At 31.4% G+C, this 17481-nt stretch overlaps 1 protein-coding gene across 5 annotated transcripts in view; it reads right to left on the bottom strand.

Moving 5' to 3' along the window:
- Positions 1–10310: 10310 nt before the first annotated feature.
- Positions 10311–17481, bottom strand: part of LOC127725164 (diacylglycerol lipase-alpha-like) — a 41798-nt gene continuing 34627 nt past the window's right edge. For all 5 annotated transcript variants that reach the window (XM_052231989.1, XM_052231993.1, XM_052231990.1 and 2 more), the window contains one exon: positions 10311–13291. In XM_052231989.1, coding sequence (XP_052087949.1) covers positions 12101–13291 — 1191 coding nt within the window. In that variant the 3' untranslated portion in view covers positions 10311–12100. The remainder of the gene's footprint in view (positions 13292–17481) is intronic.

Below are 17481 nucleotides of genomic sequence, written 5' to 3' on the forward strand. Positions count from 1 at the left end.
CATTATCAGATCTGTTTACCCTGTGTGATTACTGTCAGTATTAAACTTCATTATCAGATCTGTTTACCCTGTGTGATAACTGTCAGTATTGAATTTCAGTATCAGATCTGTTTACCCTGTGTGATTACTGTCAGTATTAAACTTCATTATCAGATCTTTTAACCCTGTGTGATTAATGTCAGTATTAAACTCCAATATCATATCTGTTTACCCTGCGTGATTACTGTCAGTATTAAACTTCATTATCAGATCTGTTTACCCTGTGTGATTACTGTCAGTATTAAATTTCAGTATCAGATCTGTTTACCCTGTGTGATTACTGTCTGTATTCAACTTCATTATCAGATCTGTTTACAGTATTAAACTTAAGTATCATATCTGTTTACCCTGTGTGATTACAGTATTAAACTTCAGTATCAGATCTGTTTACCCTGTGTGATTACTGTCTGTATTAAATATGTGATTACAGAATGAACTATAAAGTTTCAGATCTGTTTACCCTGTGTGATTACTGTCAGTATTAAACTTCTGTATCAGATCTGTTTACCCTGTGTGATTACTGTCAGTATTAAACTTCAGTATCAGATCTGTTTACCCTGTGTGATTAGTCAGTATTAAACTTCATTATCAGATCTGTTTACCCTGTGTGATAACTGTCAGTATTAAAATTCAGTATCAGATCTGTTTACTCTGTGTGATTACAGTATTAAACTTCAGTATCAGATCTGTTTACAGTATTAAACTTCAGTATCAGATCTGTTTACAGTATTAAACTTCAGTATCAGATCTGTTTACCCTGTGTGATTACAGTATTAAACTTCAGTATCAGATCTGTTTACAGTATTACACTTCAGTATCAGATCTGTTTACCCTGTGTGATTACAGTATTAAACTTCAGTATCAGATCTGTTTACCCTGTGTGATTACTGTCAGTATTTAGCTTCAGTATCAGACCTATTTACCCTGTGTGATTACAGTATTAAACTTCAGTATCATATCTGTTTACTCTGTATGATTGCTGTCAGTATCAAAATTCAGTATCATATCTGTTTACTCTGCGTAATTACTGTCAGTATTAAAATTGAGTTTCATATCTGTTTACCCTGTGTGATTACTGTCAGTATTAAAATTGAGTATCATATCTGTTTACCCTGTGTGATAACTGTCAGATTTAAACTTCAGCATGAGATGTTTACTCTGCGTGATTACTGTCAGTACTGAATTTGAGTACCAGATCTGTTTACCCTGTGTGATTAATGTTAGTATTAAACTTCAGTACAAGACCTGTTTAAACTTAAGTATCAGATCTGTTTACCCTGTGTGATTGCTGTCAGTATTTAGCTTCAGTATCAGACCTGTTTACCCTGTGTGATTGCTGTCAGTATCAAACTTCAGTATCATATCTGTTTACTCTGTGTGATTGCTGTCAGTATTAAACTTGAGTATCATATCTGTTTACTCTGTGTGATTGCTGTCAGTATTAAAATTCAGTATCATATCTGTTTACTCTGCGTGATTAATGTCAGTATTAAACTTCAGTATCATATCTGTTTACCCTGTGTGATTGCTGTCAGTATCAAACTTCAGTATCATATCTGTTTACCCTGTGTGATTACTGTCAGTATTAAACTTCAGCATCAGATCTGTTTACTCTGCGTGATTACTGTCAGTACTGAAATTGAGTACCAGATCTGTTTACCCTGTGTGATTAATGTTAGTATTAAACTTCAGTACAAGACCATTGTATCCTGTCTGAAGGCAATCAACAATATGTTGTATTTTGTTTGTTTACCCATAAAGTTATGACCAGAACAAGTTATCAATGGCCCCATTTGAAAAAAAAAATTGCTGAAGATCATTGATAAGCATAGAGAGAGATGTCTCAAAATAAGTGGCATTGATTTCATGTCACAAACATAATTGTGTATTGATATATACAGACAAAACCAGCTGAACACCTCCACAGAATGGGTTTGACTGTTCAACTGAATGAAGTGCAGCTATCCATATGTAATAAGTAAGAGTTTATTTAGATTTGACATTTATACAGGTCAATAAACATGAGCTCTAAGTTCGCCTGATGGGTAGACATTTCTTCCTCCACACAGCAAAGTAAGACACAGGTGTGTTTTTGGTTAGTTGCTGTGTGTTGTGTCACTCACATAGACCCAAAATATGAACAAATAGGCTAATAAAATCCAATATATATCATAGATTCCCAGAAGAATTGCTATACTGTGTAGACACCTGTCTATTGGTGAAACCATAAGTTGAGCTATAGATGTCTCTGTTGTTGTCCATTCGTTTGATGTGTTTTATCATTTGATTAGGGAATTCTGTTTTGAATTTTCCTCGGAGGTCAGTATTTTTGTGATTTTACTTTCATATCATTGGGTTCCTATCCGACATCTATCCCACATCTGCTTTTAGACGAACATATTTCTTTACCTGACAAATAATACAATTATATAAGAAAAGACAAATAAAAACCAGAAGATACATATGAATCTCTAGATTGGTATACTGATAATGCTCTGCATGACAAATAAGAAACAAGAAAGCATCTATAAAGGATTCTACAGAACCCTATGCCAAGCCTATAATTGCTGCTGTCAGTGTCAAAATGATATGTTTACTGCCAAAAAATGAGTTTATTTATCAGTAAATAACATTACTTAAGTTTTATACTGACGAGGTACATTTAAACTTTTCAGATGCTACCTCTTTGGTCTTGAGAAACTTCTGTCCAAATTTGGTAAAATTCCATATAAGTTTGACAAAGTTCTTGAAGTCATTAAAAACCTTAACCCCAGATTGTATAAATGTTAAATGCAAAAAACTTAGTCATTAGGTCAGTTATTCAAAAGTCATAATAGGAAGAAAAACAGACAATGCCATGGCAACAGTTACATCATCGATTAAAATATGAAAAAAGGAAAAAAGATGTTTTCCAAAATTTTGCTCTGGATACTGTCTTTTAATCATTTAAAAGCTCCTGGCCAGATTCCATGTAAACTGTTAACACAGAGATATGTCTCGCCTATTTGTTATTTTGATAATGCAAATGTTGAAATTAAAATAACAATACTTTAACATGTAAGTTATGCAAATATTCAAAGTCAATGAACCATGACTGAAGGTACAGGGCTAAACAATCTCCATGGAAATGAGATGTGCCAATGCTAATACAACTGCATACCATTGACTTTTCATAAGTAGTTCCCTTTAAACAAACCTAAACACAAACATTAACTTGTAAACTAAGCAAAAGTTTCAAAGTCAAGACCATGACTGAAGGGGCGGGGCCAAATAACTCCATGGAAATGAGATATGCCAATGCTTATACAAATGCATACCAAATATCATTGACCTACCACTAGTGCTTCCCCATAAACTGACCTAATCACAAACTAATATATGTAAACTAAGCAAAGTTTCAAAGTCAATAAACCATGACTGAAGGGGCGGGCCAAATAATCTCCATGGTAATGAGATGTGCCAATGCTAATACAACTGCATACCAAATATCATTGACCTACCACTAGTGGTTCACCATAAACTAGACCTAATCACAAACTAATACATTGTTGACGCTGTCGCCGGAAACAAAAATTACATGAAGGTTTGACTAAGTTATATATTGATGTCTAAAAAAGTTTTAGCCACAGACTGAACCTAAATGTTGAGGATGCCGACACTGCCATGGACGCAATGGAGGATTGCTATGTCTCACTTTTCCTCAACAAAATGTCACTGGCTTGTCAAATATCATATGTGAATGGCATATAAATGTGTTCAGATAATTTGTCTTTTAAATTGAAGAATTTAGTTTATATTTGATATTCACAATGTAAATTAAATTTCATTTTTCATTGTCTTCCCCAAGTACAGAAATATTTAAACATTTTAGGCAGGAAAAAAAAAAAACAAATCAGATAAATTGCTTTACTACTATGTTCAACATATTACATCAAAATTGTAAACAGTACATGTATAAGAAACAAAAGTGATATATAAAGCTACTATTTACATTTAATGGAGAATCTTCTGTATGTTGTTTAATAATTTAATTTTGGATGTAACGCTTCTTCTGATTGGCTGACGTTGTTTTGTTTATCAGCTCATAGACATAATTTTGTCATGTGACCGTGACGTCATCAACGTTTTTTCATGGTTTACTCCGGTTTAAAATGGAATTTAGAATTAAATTATAAGAAATGACTAATATTTTTCCTGTCTATTCGAAATAACATAAAAAATGTGGTGCACACTTTAAAATAACCCGCTACGCGCGTTATTCAGTGTGCGCCACATTTTTGATGTTATTTCTTCATAGACAGAAAAAATATTACAGTCATTCCTTAAATAAATCACTTGAATTAAATGGTGTTCAGATAATGGCTTGGTAGAAAATGTTAAACAAATGGGTAACACATTTTTATCAGATAGACAGATTAGTGTACAAGTGAGTCATGGATAATCACAAGGTAGATTTTCGATTAACATCTGTGTGACACTGTTAACAGATACTGTGAGACACTGTTAACAAATACTGTACGACACTGTTAACAGATACATGGTAGATTATCTATGAACATCTGTGTGACACTGTTAACAGATACATGGTAGATTTTCTATGAACATCTGTGTGACACTATTAACAGATACTGTGAGGCACTGTTAACAAATACTGCATGGCACTGTTAACAGATACAGGGTAGATTTTCTATGAACATCTGTGACACTGTTGACAGATACTGTGACACTGTTAACAAATACTGTATGACACTGTTAACAGATACAGGGTAGATTTTCTATGAACATATATGTGACACTGTTAACAAATACTGTGACACTGTTAACAGATACAGGGTAGATTTTCTATGAACATCTGTGTGACACTGTTAACAGATACTGCATGGATTTTCTATTAATGACTGTGTGACACTGTTAACATGTACAGTGTACATTTTCTATCAACATCTGTGTGACAAAATTTTAGAAAACATGTTTTTTTTCCCTTTTTTCATATTTTAACCGATTTTCTATGAACATCTGTGTGACACTGTTAACAGATACTGTGAGACACTGTTAACAAAAAGTGTATGACACTGTTAACAGATACAGGGTATATTTTTCTATGAACATATGTGTGACACTGTTTACAGATACATGGTAGATTTTCTATGAACATCTGTGTGACACTGATAACGAATACTGTATGACACTGTTAACAGATACAGGGTAGATTTTCTATGAACATCTGTGACACTGTTAACAGATACTGTGTGACACTGTTAACAAATACTGTATGACACCGTTAACAGATACAGGGTAGATTTTCTATGAACATCAGTGTGACACTGTTAACAAATACTGTATGACACTGTTAACAAAAGTTGAATGACACTGTTAATAGATAAAGGGTAGATTTTCTATGAACATCTGTGTGACACTGTTAACAAATACTGTGAGACACTGATAACAAATACTGTATGACACTGTTAACAGATACAGGGTAGATTTTCTATGAACATTGGTGACACAGTTAACAGATACTGTGTGACACTGTTAACAAATACTGTATAACACTGTTAACAGATACAAGGTAGATTTTCTATGAACATCAGTGTGACACTGTTAACAAATACTGTATGACACTGTTAACAAATATTGAATGACACTGTTAATAGATAAAGGATAGATTTTCTATGAATATCTGTGTGACACTGTTAACAAATACTGTATGACACTGTTAACAGATACAGGGTAGATTTTCTATGAACATCTGTGTGACACTGTTAACAAATACTGTGAGACACTGATAACAAATACTGTATGACACTGTTAACAAATACAGGGTAGATTTTCTATGACATCGGTGACACTGTTAACAGATACAAGGTAGATTTTCTATGAACATCTGTGTGACACTGTTAACAAATTCTGTACAGATTTTATATTAAAGACTGTGTGACACAGTTAACAGATAATGTTTCACTTTTCAAATTCCAAGTATAAAATATTGTAAACAGATATGGTGTGTAGATTTTCCATTGACAATTATGTAACATTAATACGATAAAATGTTACACAGCATCACATGACCTTCCAGCATCACTTGAGCCAACGTAAAGTAACATGGCCAAGACTTTGTTGTTAATAATTCATGATTGTATCATAATAATTCAATGTTTTCATCAATTCAAAAGCCAGTAAAAAGTTAGTGCATAAAAATATTGACTGATAAGTTGCATTTTAAAGGTAAAACTGCTTTATTTAATAATTGTAAATTGAATAAGTCCAGTATATCTGTCATGTTTTAAGTAAAACAACTGAATTTGACCAAGGCCATCAGGTTTTGAATAATAATGGAGGGTTATGTGGAGTGATATACTGTAAAAGCAGAAATTTTCGTGGAGGATTTAATTTCGTTTATTTCGTGGAAAGAATATATCCACGAAATTAAAACCCCCACGAAAATTTAACCTACATATAATATCACTTCCATTTAATGAAAACCACGAAATTAAATCCTCATGAAATTTTATATAGAGACAAAACCACGAAATGTTAACCCCACGAAAATTTATGTTTCTACAGTATATCAAAAGATAAGAGGCTCCAAAGAGCCTGTGTCGATCACCTGATTCTACTTTGGTTTTGGAAATCATGTAAAAATAGATTAAAATCATAACAGATACCCTAATAATGATTGAGGCCAAATTTGGTTTAATATCATGACTATTGGCCCCAATTTAATCAAAAGCAGAAGACTTTTGTAAAGTTTACAGAAATTACCAATAAATTCATTGAAATTGTAGAAAATGACTTTATAAGGACAATGACACATCAGCTACAAAGTAACAACACTTGGTCAGCACCTCAAAAGAAACATTCATACCATAAAATTGAGAATGGAAATGAGGAATGTGTCAAAGAGACAACAACCCGACCATAGAACAGACAACAGCAGAAGGTCACCAACAGGTCTTCAATGCAGCGAGAAATGCATGTTTGGTTTCAATCCATTAAGCGGTTTTCTAGAAGAAGACATTTGTATATATTTCCCATAGGGTCCTTTGTTAAAACTAAGTCCCCTGTTGGCAGCCATTTTGATGGATTTGCAACAAAGTAACAACACTTGGTCAGCACCTCATAAGGAACATTCATGCCATGTTTGGTTTCATTCCATTCAGTGATTCTTCAAAAGAAAACTTTTGTATGTATTTCACATAGGGTCCTTTGTTAAACTAAGTTCCCCGCTGGCAGCCATCTTGGATGATTGATTTGCTACAAAGTAACAACACTTGGTCAGCACCTCATTAGGAACATTCATGCCATGTTTGGTTTCATTCCATTCAGTGGTTCTCTAAAAGAAAACAGTTGTATGTATTTCCCATAGGGACCTATGTTAAACTAAGTCCCCACTGGCAGCCATCCTGGATGATTGATCGCCTACAAAGTTCCAACACTTGGTCAGCACATTATAAGGAACATGCAGGCCATGTTTGGTTTCATTCCATTCAGTGGTTCTCTAAAAGAAGACATTTGTAGGTATTACCCATAGGGTCCTATGTTAAACTAAGTCCCTCTCTTGCGGCCATCTTGGATGATGAATCAGCTTCAAAGTAACAACACTTGGTCAGCACCTCATAAGGAACATTCATACCATGTTTTATTTCATTCCATTGAGTTGTTCTCTAAAAGACGACATTTGTATGTATTTCCCATAGGGTCCTATGTTAAACTAAGTCCCTCTCTGGCAGCCATCTTGGATAATGGATCAGCTACAAAGTAACAACACTTGGTCAGCACCTCATAAGGAACATTCATGCCATGTTTGATTTCATTCCATTCAGTGGTTCTCTAGAAGAAGATCAGAATGTTAAAGGTTAACGACGACGACGGATGCCAAGTGATGAGAAAAGCTCAATTGGACCTTCGGGCCAGGTGAACTAAAAAGAATATAAAATGTAACATTCTCTTATTTTAAAGTTTCCATTGAAAAATAATAAAATGATATTGCTATGCAGCTGCAAGCAATCTATTTTCAGATTCATACCACATCTTTAAAAAAAAGCCAATGTGAAGATGTATATTATGCAGCTGTTTTTAATAATTTTTTTGCTATCTTCCTAATATTTCTCCACTTTTCCCGACACTATATACATGTAATTCTATTTTTGAAATAGCTTCTCTTTCCATATGATTAGCAGGAGTGACATGAAAATATAACAATATATTTCTTGTGAACTCTATAATATCTTTATAAATAACAATTGAAAACAAATGATATGCTACCAACAAAACCCCATACATGGATAACATAAATAAAAAAAAAACAATATTGGGACTATATTTTCACATAAAAAAATTACTATAAATTCAGAAAGTATTGCATGCATTTATTATTGTGATTGTTCAAAAAATGATTAAAAATTTCAAGATCAATTATTATGATTCGGAAAATGTGGCATACAAATAATGCGATTAAAATTCTAAAATGTGCATTTTTATTTTTGAGAATCAGATCCAGTAGCAATTTTTACAATAATAAAAACATCGCAACAATTTCTAAATTTACAGTAAATCATAATAAAGTGATTCGCCATGAGTGCATGATACACCCATCGCTTTTTCAAAGAATAAAGTTCCATAACTCCTCAATAGATATAAACAATTCACCAAAGTTTCATGAAAACTGCTCAAAGCATTTTTGAGGTATTGTCCGAAACTGGAAAATCCCCCTTTTTTAATAAATAAAACCCCATAACTCGAAAAGTAAAATCCAAAATTTAAAAAAATCAAAAGGGAGCTCACGTCAATAGATATAAACAATTCACCAAAGTTTAATGCAAATTGGTTAAAGCGTTTTTGAGTTATTGTCCGACATGTTGACGACGGACGGACAATGGTATACCATAATATGTCACCACGTAAATGGCCGTATAAAAATAGTGACATTTACATATTTCAGGAGTTTTTTTGGTTTCTTTGAATACTGCTTCTTTCTAAGTTGAAATATAAAACAAAATTAAAAAGTAAAAAACAAAAACAGTCAAATAAACAAAAATAATACTATCTATAATATTTTTTTTGATATGGCACAGGTATAATAGGGTAAAACTATAAAAATAAAAGGTTTTGTGTCTCCAAAAACAATCATCCTGCTTCAAAGGTACAATATTTTAAAGCTATAACTTAGACCTTAATACAAAACTGAAGATTAACTCTGCATGAAATGTAGTGATGATTCCATTTAGACTAAATACTGAAGAAGCTAGTTTTACCACATGATTAAAATGTCATGGTAAAATAAATCTCTTATCTCGGCTTTATTGCACATTTTAGACCAAACGAAATAAACCAGCTCCTCTCATCAATTCAAAAAAATTATGATAAATCCAGAAGGTTTTTTTTTGTACAACTAGAATTTCATGGGAAAAACTAAAATAATGAAATCAACTATCAATATTTAACTGATATGGTATTTGTTTTCCAATGAAAAAAAATATATGGCAAGATATGTTTATTGTAAATTATTAAGAAACTGAGAGTTGATTAAAACATTATACCAAGTCCTGCTTGAAATTGTGGCACTACAGAGATACCCAGGTTTGTAAGAAACATATTCAAAAAGCTAGAGATTCATATTTCAACCTAAGGAACACAAAATTGAGAGCCACTATTTGATTTAAGATGTAACTTCACAAGTTTAACATGGATAAAAAGGTAGCAAGTATTTCAAGTCGTGTGGCCTGCAAAACACATCTTTAATATTATTACATCAATATAATATCTTAAAGTATAAAAATAACATAATTGCACTGCTTAATGTGAACACAACAAAGTAACATTTAAAAACATAAAAATTCAAAATTTTATCACAAAAAAGAAATAATAAAGGTACTATGAAAATTCTTCAAAATATTTTTTTCAAAAAAAACTGTTCCATTTTTAAAAGTCTATGTGGCATGGGGCAAAGTCTTTTGTAAATATTTTTGCATATATATTCTAACCTTAAAAAAGTGATGTGTTTTTTCTAAAATTATTGCAAAAACAAGAAGTAAGTTACTCTGCTTTTAACAGAAATACAAGAGTTGTCTCTATTTTAACAACACTACAAACCCTATGTTGACTAAGGGGTATTCCTTTAGATGGATATACAAGTTATTTTGATGTTACATCAGCAAATAGTTCAAACTAAAGGCTCATTGGAGTCTGAATTGCTCACTTGGTTGAATTTTGCCCAAGAAGCTTTGTATCAAAGTAATAACACATACTGAATACCTTCTAAAGAATGTTTCCAAGTATGATCTTATGTAAACAAGAACTTGTGTAAGACTTTAACAGGAACATATTTGATGACTAAATCCAAGTATGATCTTATGTAAACAAGAACTTGTGTAAGACTTTAACAGGAACATATTTGATGACTAAATCCAAGTATGATCTTATGTAAACAAGAGCTTGTGTAAGACTTTAACAGGAACATATTTGATGACTTAATTCAAGTATGATCTTATGTAAACAAGAACTTGTATAAGACCTTCATAGGAACATATTTGGTGACTTAATTCAAGTATGATCTTATGTAAACAAGAACTTGTGTAAGACCTTCACAGGAACATATTTGGTGACTTAATTCAAGTATGATCTTATGTAAACAAGAACTTTACCTCTTTATTTTACAATAAAGCGACATAAAAACAAAAGCCATATTATGCATAAAAATTTCTTCTACAAATATTCTACTGTAATTGAACACATTGTTTATTGCCTAAAATTGTAACATTGGAATTCAGACAGATACATGAAAAATTTGCACAGTGTTTAAGAATCCAATAAATTATATTGAAGAATATTTACTTCTTTTTATGAAATGGTAGATGCATTCCTATAGGCGTCAGAAATAAAGACTAGATTTCATAAATCAAAAGCCTTAATTTTATAAAATTTGGACAAACTTTATTAGTTTTCTGTAGAATAAATAAAAACAATAACTAACAAACAGAAGAATGAATAAAAACAAACAAATTATTTCCATATAAATAATCAATCTTAAGATAGGAGGATTTCAGACATGAAATAGAAGAACATCACTCATAACAGAAATTTATCTCTTATATATACATGATATATATAAACACATCACCATGGATATTAAAACATAAATACATCTCTTATAAACAAATACATAACAACAGATATTAAATGCACCTCTTATAAAAAAAACATCACCATGGATATTAAAACATAAATAATTTTTTATGATTAAATACATCACCATCAAAAGTCCAGAGACATAAAAAAAAACACATTTTTACAGATATCAAAACTTAACAACCAACAACATATGATATAAAAGGCATTTAAAAATGATTTATGTTATAATACAGTATGTATATAGATATGAAAATCCTATCAAACAAAAATGTTCACTTTTTTATATCTAATACTGCCCCTCAATACAGCACCCAGAGGACATGTGAAAATATTGTGCTTTTCTGAGTTATGGGCATGTTTTGTGAAAATAAGAATCTCCAATTTACAATTTAATAATTTCTTTCTAAAAAATTATTCTTTTTACAGCATCTTTTGTTTGTATTCTTAGATGAAAACAGAAAAAAATATCCCTATACTTAAAAAAATCAAACTCAAAATTTAGAAACTTCATTTTTTAGAAAAAGTATAGTGACATTCTCTGTCCTTATATGGGTAAAAACAAAAATCAGGTGCTTTCTTTGTTAAAAATACATCATATTTTCACACAAACTAATATCAGATTACTGATATATAATGTTTTATTTTTAGACCACTGAAAATGTCACTATTGCAAATATCCTACAGTTTTTTGGTGACTGGGCTACTATTGATGACTGAGCTACTATAGGAAATCTCCTACAGTTATTTGATGACTGAGCTACTGAAGGAAACCTAATACAGTTATTTGAGCTTATATTCCACAGCAGCAAATACTCACTATTACACCATGATAAACGTAAAATAAGTAAATAATCAGATCATCTTAAAACGAACTGGAACATTATTTACTTTGTATGAACAATATCTTTCCTATCCTCATCATTATCGGACATCACACATCAGTCTCTTCAATGGGCATATCAAATATATCATCCGAATGTGATGTGGACAGTCTTAATTCAGAATCTTCCTCCGCTGATATCGATCCATGTGATCCGTTACGCTGAACATGTGTTGTTGACAGCCTCAATTCAGAATCATCCTCGGCTGATATCGATCCATGTGATCTATTATGCTGATCATGTGTACATATAAAGGGTTGATTACAGTTAACATCGTGAATGGGAATTAAGTCATCAAACACGTTGTTTATGTCTTGTAAATGAGCAATATCTCCTTGTTCCTTAGATCTTCTCATCTTATACTTTTCTGACAAACTTTGTAGATAAGAATCAGACTGCGAACACTGGAGAGGTTTTCTCTGTATTTTCATGCATTCAGAGTGTGAAACTTTCAACGGGAGGTGAATATTTTCACTTTCTTGTTCTATTAACTGGTTCATTTCTGATGTCTCTGAACTGTCACTCATCATTTCTTCTGTTTCCTGGTCATGTATATAGTGTGGATAGCCAAGTCCTGCAGGGGAATAGAAACAGTTAGGACTGCCATATTCTACCTGATTGTTACTTTCTATAGGTGAATGTCTGTCAAATTGTTGGTCGTCAGTATTGGTACTATCTGTATGATCAGTAATATGACTATCTGTCATGTCTGACTGGGTTAGATCATTCATTACATGATCAGAATTATCACTGGTTTTTGATTCTTGTTTTATGAAAGGCATGTCAAAACTTGTTTCGTTTGGAGATTTGACAGTTGGCGATTGTTGTATAGTCTCTAATGGACTTTGTAATGATTTCCGTAAACTGTCACGGTTACTGCTAATAATATTTTTCAAACTACCTGAGCTTGCTAAGCTTGACCTATCTGATAAAGTTTCTGGACTTGCTAAAGGTGCATCTTTATTTTCATTTAGGTTCAAGGTCATCTTTGGCTTATTTTTAGTAATGATAATATTTCCTTCAGAATCTAATGAATATTCATTTTCAGTATGATAGTTAGTCATATCGTAAACAGGTAACTGACATAAAGATTGATCTGCAATCTCTGGTTGTATCAGAATATCCACTTGTCCCAGACCTAGCACAGAATCAACAGAGGGCGTTCTATTGTTTAATAAATTCTGCCGTTCATCTTCTGTTAATGTTCTTATTGGTTTTGGTGGAGCAACATTAACTAAAACCTGAAATAAAACATTATACTAAATCATTCACATAGTAATGCACAAAAAGTTAAATACCTAAATATATCTAACCTTCAGACATAGGGACATAAATGATGCAGTCTGGTTTTCCTAAAATCTATGATTGCCTTCTAGATATATCAAATCAATATCTTTCATACTTATGTGTAATAAATCAACTTTATCACCCAAAAGGCCAATTTTCATTTTCACATAACAGCCACAGAAATTTGTATATTTATAGAAAATCATGACAAAATTTTAAATCGAGATTTTGATCAAGATATGGCCATATAACTTTAGAAATATAGCTTTATTTGTGTACTTATGTCAGTTGTACAATCAGACACATCTCTGATGGTTTATTTAGTTATGTATTATTTTAAAACAAAATATTTCATTTAATTAATCAATACTTTCAGAAAACCTGTAAAACAATTTTTAAAGGGAAATAACCTTACTTAAAACTACGCTATTTTACTGCAGGAAAATAATTAGTAAAATTAAAATTAAAGAATCTTGAAAAATTATACTTTTGTGGGTTAAAGGAGTTATATTGTAAATATATTGATTGAACTGATTGGATTACAGGTATATATTCGCCTTATAACTGTCCACCAATCTGATTAAGAAAACAACTATCGTAAACATGCATTTTCACTATTTCAAAAAACTTGTCACATGGGGGCAACAGTATTATACCGCTGTTCAATATGCATAATTTGATTAAGCAAAAACAAAATTGGGTAACAAACTAAAACTGAGGGAAACACATCAACTATAAGAGGAAAACAACGGAACAACATGTAAACCACAGAATAACAAAGGACCTCCCATGAATTTACTACAGTACACCAGGACACCACAAACGAAATATAAACTGAGTGTCACATGAATGGATCAACGTCACAAAAAGTGACGTATTTTTTGTGATGTTTATATTATCACAGGTAAATTTCTAAAAATAGAATAGATTTGTTTTATTTATAGACACTTACAAGAATATTAAATTGGGATCGAGTTTGTAATGGTGTTATTTGATGTATTTTCTCACCATGACATGAATTTTAAAATGGAATTGTGCATGTAATAGTGTTATTATTTGTATTTTCTAACCATGTCCGTTTTTCTTCTAAATCAAAACTGTGTATTAACAAAAAAATCCTGTGCATATAGTTGCTTTAAACTTAAAATCATATAAATGAATTAGCTGATTTTTCATCTTAACTTTTAGATACATTTAGAAAATAAAAATTAAATAACTGTTATATAAGGCAAGTTAATGTAAGACCAAAAAGTAAACACACATGAAAACAAACAACATAAAACAAAAACCCTGTAGACGAACCACGAGTAACTCGACTAACATTACACATGTGTTTATAAGTTTTTTTTTATACTTTTTAATAATCATTACTCCCAGTGGTTCTTTGGTTGGCCTATCACAATGTTCGAAATCATAAGTTTGCCATTCATTTCAATATTGTTGGTTTGTTTAAACCATTCAAATAATTATAGTTTTTAATATCTTACTGAAATAGTTCTGTTTATAACAATTCCATTTTTTTAATTACTATATGCTGATGTAAAGTTACACATGTGTTTGTAAGTCTATTTATACTTTTTGATAATCATTACACCCAGTGGTTCTTTGGTTGGCTTATCACAATGTTTGAATTCAATATCATTACATTATAAGGTGCCGTTAAGCACTTTAACTGAAAGAAATTGTATAAAGAGTAGAAAAATCAACCAAATATCCATGTAAATCCTAACATGATAGAGAACTAATTTTACTTGAAGTAGGTCATTTAATTTTGTTGAAATGACAAAAAATGTGCAAATATTAAAAAAGAATGTTTGAATTATATTTAGATCTGCAAATAAATTGTTTCAGTTCCTCTAATCAGAATTAAATTTTATAGAAACAAAATATTTGTAATTATGTAGCCTAAACTGTAATGTCACCATATCAAGGGAGGTAATTCAAAATATTTTTGAGCATTAAACTTAATATGACAGGAACCACATTTATATTAGTCAAGACACAAAACCTTTTGACTGTGTGTTGTGTTTTGGTACTAAGATATACATTTTTTTCTATAATGTAGGGTAAGCTTGTAATTTTCCACCATTTTGGGGCAAAGTAACATGACGTACATCAACCTATATGCATATACCACATTTGTAAAATGTGCACCTGAACTTATAATGTGAAGAGAATAAATCTCAAGGAATAATCCTTAACAGACAGATGTTAAGGACAATACAACTCTATTATATAATAATAGTAATTGAAGTACTAGGTGAAAAACAAATAATGTAAATTGTATGGCATCCGAAATCAAGGAAATTTAGCACATGTTTCTTGTAAAAACAATATTTTTTCCCCCATTGATTAGGCATTGATTCAGGATTTGAGTGTCGGGGGATATGATGACCTTATTAACATTTTAAAACAATTGATTGTTTACTGATTTATGGTGGGACTGCATCAGGTGCCTAAATCTGCTCTGTTGAGTCTGGACTGCGTCAGGTGCCTAAATCTGCTCTGTTGAGTCTTTATCTCTTTATCTTGGTCACAGAAAACCCCAACTGAGAAATCAACTAATTACTCCTGTTAAAGGTTGAAGAGTTATACTGCTAAAAACATTGAATCCAGCCAGTAAACCTGATGGTTTCTGAAGGTCCTCTTCAGTAACCTAACGAATTGATGAGAAAAATACGACATATAAGGCTGTGTGATTTTTGTGAATCCAAAGTGTATGCTATGTAAAAATAAGGAAATGTGGTGTGATTGCCATATGAACATAACAATTGTAACATCTGACAATGCACATGTTTTCAAGTTAAAATGTACTTGATAATAAACTCTGAGTGTATAATGACCATGGAAATTTTATCATCATCATTTTCTATTAATTTATCATGTTTATTATCATAATTATGTCATGTATATTGAAATCATATGCTCAATCAGCTTCTCTCTTTGAAAATTTTATAAAGACATTAAAAGATGAAAATTCTTCTTTTAAAGTCATTAATTCCACCTGTCAGATTTCAGATTCTAACAAAAAATAACAAGGAAAGAAAAATAACTTCAAAAACACTCAAAATAAATACCACAAAGGAAATAAAACAGAACAATAGACCATGTAATAAATTCTTTCAAGATAATGAAAGTGAAAAGGGACAAGATAAGAAAGATGGTCCCAAAGCAGAAGCTAGCTGGTCAAAGACTAGGGGAAACTAGAAAGTGTCGTGTCCAATGGTCAATACACGACAAAGGATTTTCAAGAAAGATCTACACAAAGAAATATTAGCCAGAACATTATTATCCAATGAGGAAGGACTTTTCCTACATATTAAAATTAGTAATGTACCCGTTACTATGTTGGTTGATACTGGTGCAATCATTACTATTTTGAGAACAAATATCATTTCTCATTTACCCAATTATATTATAGAACACCTGGAAAAGGTAGAGACAAATTTGGTCAAGGCAAACGGAGAATCAACTCCATTTTTTGGTAAATATAAAGTTGAATTCAATCTGTTCGAAAAAGCCATTTGAACATAAAGTTTGGTTTGACATTTAAAATGAAGGGATACTGGTTTTGATTTTTTATCTAAGTGCAATATTTCTATAAAAAACTCTAGTCTGACAATAGAAAACATAACTAAGATTCCATTCAAGTATGGATAAAAGTTGTTGTATTGTTATTGCAGAAAAAACTACAGTTCACCCTTATACAGAAGCAATTTTAACAGGTATTCCTATTAATTATTTATTTAATTGGAGTGAATGATAATTGAACCATTGAAAATATTTACTGAAAATATGCATTTGCTTTTGGTAAGAACACTTTTGAAAACTGACCGCATATCCCATTAAGAGTATTTAATGTATCTGATTAACCTGTATTCTTTAAACAGGGTAATTCACTGCAGTTATCGAAATCATTATTAAAGTTTGAAGTAATTATCAAATATCCAGTTCTTCTGTCGCTAAAGGAACCAACAAATTCCCTACCATCTGGACTCATTGTATGAAAAGTCATAAAAAGAATTAAGTAATTCAGAAAAAAGTAAATTGCAAAAATTGCCTTCAGACTTTCAAGATATATTTTCAAAATGTTTGACCCATATTGGACAAACCAATGATAACATGAAATAGAAACAGTCAATAG

The sequence above is a fragment of the Mytilus californianus genome, unplaced genomic scaffold, assembly GCF_021869535.1.
Source record: "Mytilus californianus isolate M0D057914Y unplaced genomic scaffold, xbMytCali1.0.p SCAF_15, whole genome shotgun sequence".
Lineage (NCBI taxonomy): Eukaryota > Metazoa > Mollusca > Bivalvia > Mytilida > Mytilidae > Mytilus > Mytilus californianus.